The sequence below is a fragment of the Cariama cristata genome, unplaced genomic scaffold, assembly GCF_000690535.1.
Source record: "Cariama cristata isolate BGI_N322 unplaced genomic scaffold, ASM69053v1 scaffold31291, whole genome shotgun sequence".
NCBI classification, from domain to species: domain Eukaryota; kingdom Metazoa; phylum Chordata; class Aves; order Cariamiformes; family Cariamidae; genus Cariama; species Cariama cristata.
In genome coordinates this window covers 1,245-3,255 of record NW_009598042.1, presented here as the reverse complement: position 1 = coordinate 3,255, position 2,011 = coordinate 1,245, and the positions used below count along the sequence as shown (strand labels likewise).

The 2,011-nt window shown below is 64.7% G+C and overlaps 1 protein-coding gene across 1 annotated transcript in view; it reads left to right on the top strand.

Annotated features, from left to right (window-relative positions):
- Positions 1 to 3: 3 nt before the first annotated feature.
- LOC104168528 (alpha-mannosidase 2x-like) overlaps positions 4 to 2,011 on the top strand; it is a gene marked incomplete at its 5' end in the record, with an annotated part of 3,154 nt that continues 1,146 nt past the window's right edge. Inside the window, 5 exons of the mRNA XM_009709142.1 lie at positions 4 to 132; positions 283 to 427; positions 540 to 711; positions 1,499 to 1,626; positions 1,780 to 1,953. Coding sequence (XP_009707444.1) covers positions 4 to 132; positions 283 to 427; positions 540 to 711; positions 1,499 to 1,626; positions 1,780 to 1,953 — 748 coding nt within the window. The remainder of the gene's footprint in view (positions 133 to 282; positions 428 to 539; positions 712 to 1,498; positions 1,627 to 1,779; positions 1,954 to 2,011) is intronic.

Here is a 2,011-nt window from a genome sequence, read left to right as displayed (position 1 = left end):
CCGGCGCTCGCCCCACACACGCCCAATGGCGCCTGGGTGCTGCCCCCTGAGAATCGCCCGAGTTTCCTCTCTGTCTCCCCACAGGACTGCCAGTTCGCCCTGGGGGGCAAGGGCCAGAGCCCAGACCTGCAGGTGAGAGGCCAGCATCTCAGCCAGACACCTTAAGGCCCGTCTCTGCTAGCGCGAGAGGGTCCATACCGGGGTGTCCCTGGGGTCCTGGCACTACTCCGTTGGGGGTCTCTCGATCCGTGTCTGCCCTGAGCCCTGTCTCCCACCCGGCAGATGCTGGCTGTGTACTCCCTGCTGCCCTTTGACAACCAGGATGGTGGCGTGTGGAAGCAGGGCTTTGATATCACCTATGAGCCCAATGAGTGGGACGCTGAGCCCCTGCAGGTGTTTGTGGTGCCACACTCCCACAACGACCCGGGTGAGCAGCAGGCGAAGGTGGAGGGGAGGGTCCAGCCCAGCCCCTGCTGCCCCACACGGCTGGTGGGGAAGGACTGGGCCTCACGCAGTGACCCCCCTCCCCATGCTGGCAGGCTGGATCAAGACTTTTGACAAGTACTACTATGACCAGACACAGCACATCCTTAACAGCATGGTGCTGAAGATGCAGGAGGATCCGCGCCGGCGCTTCATCTGGTCTGAGATCTCCTTCTTTTCCAAGTGGTGGGACAACATCAGTGCCCAGAAGCGGGCTGCGGTGCGGAGGTAGGGCCACTCGCCTGGCCCTGCTGCCTGGCACAATCCCTACACCAAGGCAGGGTTCTGCAGGAGGCCCTGGCTGTGAGCACGGAGTGTGTGAGGGAAGGGCCCTGGGGAGACGAAGGCTGCCCTGGCTGCAGTGCAGCAGCCGTGGGCTCCGTACTGGTCACTGTGGGGTGCCCTGGCACTGCCAACAAATTCTCAGTGCCGCGAGACGTCAAAACCACAGCAGTATGGAGTGAGAACCAGCGTGCTGCCAGCACCAGAGCCTCCGCAGCGGGGGCCTGAGGGCCTGGGGGAGGCAGGTCTCGCCTTGCGCCGCTCCCCGTGCTCGCAGGGCTGGGAAACTCCCTCTCGTCCCTGTAACCCCGAGCATGCGAGCACTGCCACAAAGCCTGAGCAGTGCCATCATCTTGCAAGGGCCAGGGCACCCTCAGGGGGGTGGGAGACCTGGAGAGCAGGATATTGTGGTGGGAGAGGGCCCCCTTGTCAGCCCCCCTGCTCCGGGAGGGCTGGAGGTGGAGGACAGAGGGAACGTGGGCCGCAGGATACAGCAACGGGCATTGACCTGTGTGGGGATGGGCTCTGGTTGGGGCCTTGGCCAGCATGGTGCTGTGGAGGGATGTCTGTCTGCGTGGGGACAGCGTGGGCAGTGGGGCAGGGCAGCCAGTGGTTGCGGAGGCTGTGGTGGGACCCAGGTGTCTCCAAGGCAGGGGGAGGCTCTGCCATGGTCACACTGCTCACCGCAGGGCTCTACCCGGAGCTTGTCACATCTTGTGTCTCCCCCTTGCAGGCTGGTTGGCAACGGGCAGCTGGAGATGGTGACGGGTGGCTGGGTGATGCCCGACGAGGCCAATTCCCACTACTTTGCCATGATCGACCAGCTGATCGAGGGGCACCAGTGGCTGGAGAAGAACATCGGTGAGAGCTGGGCGGGATGCCGGGCAGCGGAGGCAGAGCGCTGGCTAGGGGCCTGCTTGATGCGTCAGTGGGCATCCCCATCCCTGGCAGCAGCCTCCTCATGGGAGGTGCTGCTGGGCCCAGTGCGGGGCTGACGGCTCTCTGCGCCCCCAGGTGTGACGCCCCGGTCGGGCTGGGCTGTCGACCCCTTTGGGTACAGCTCCACCATGCCCTACCTGCTGAAGCGCTCCAACCTGACGGGCATGCTCATCCAGCGAGTGCACTACGCCATCAAGAAGCACTTTGCTGCCACTCAGAACCTGGAGTTCATGTGGAGACAGACATGGGGTGAGGGGCTGCTGGGAGGTGACCGCAGAGGGGGCCCTGCTGGGGCGGGTGGCAGCAG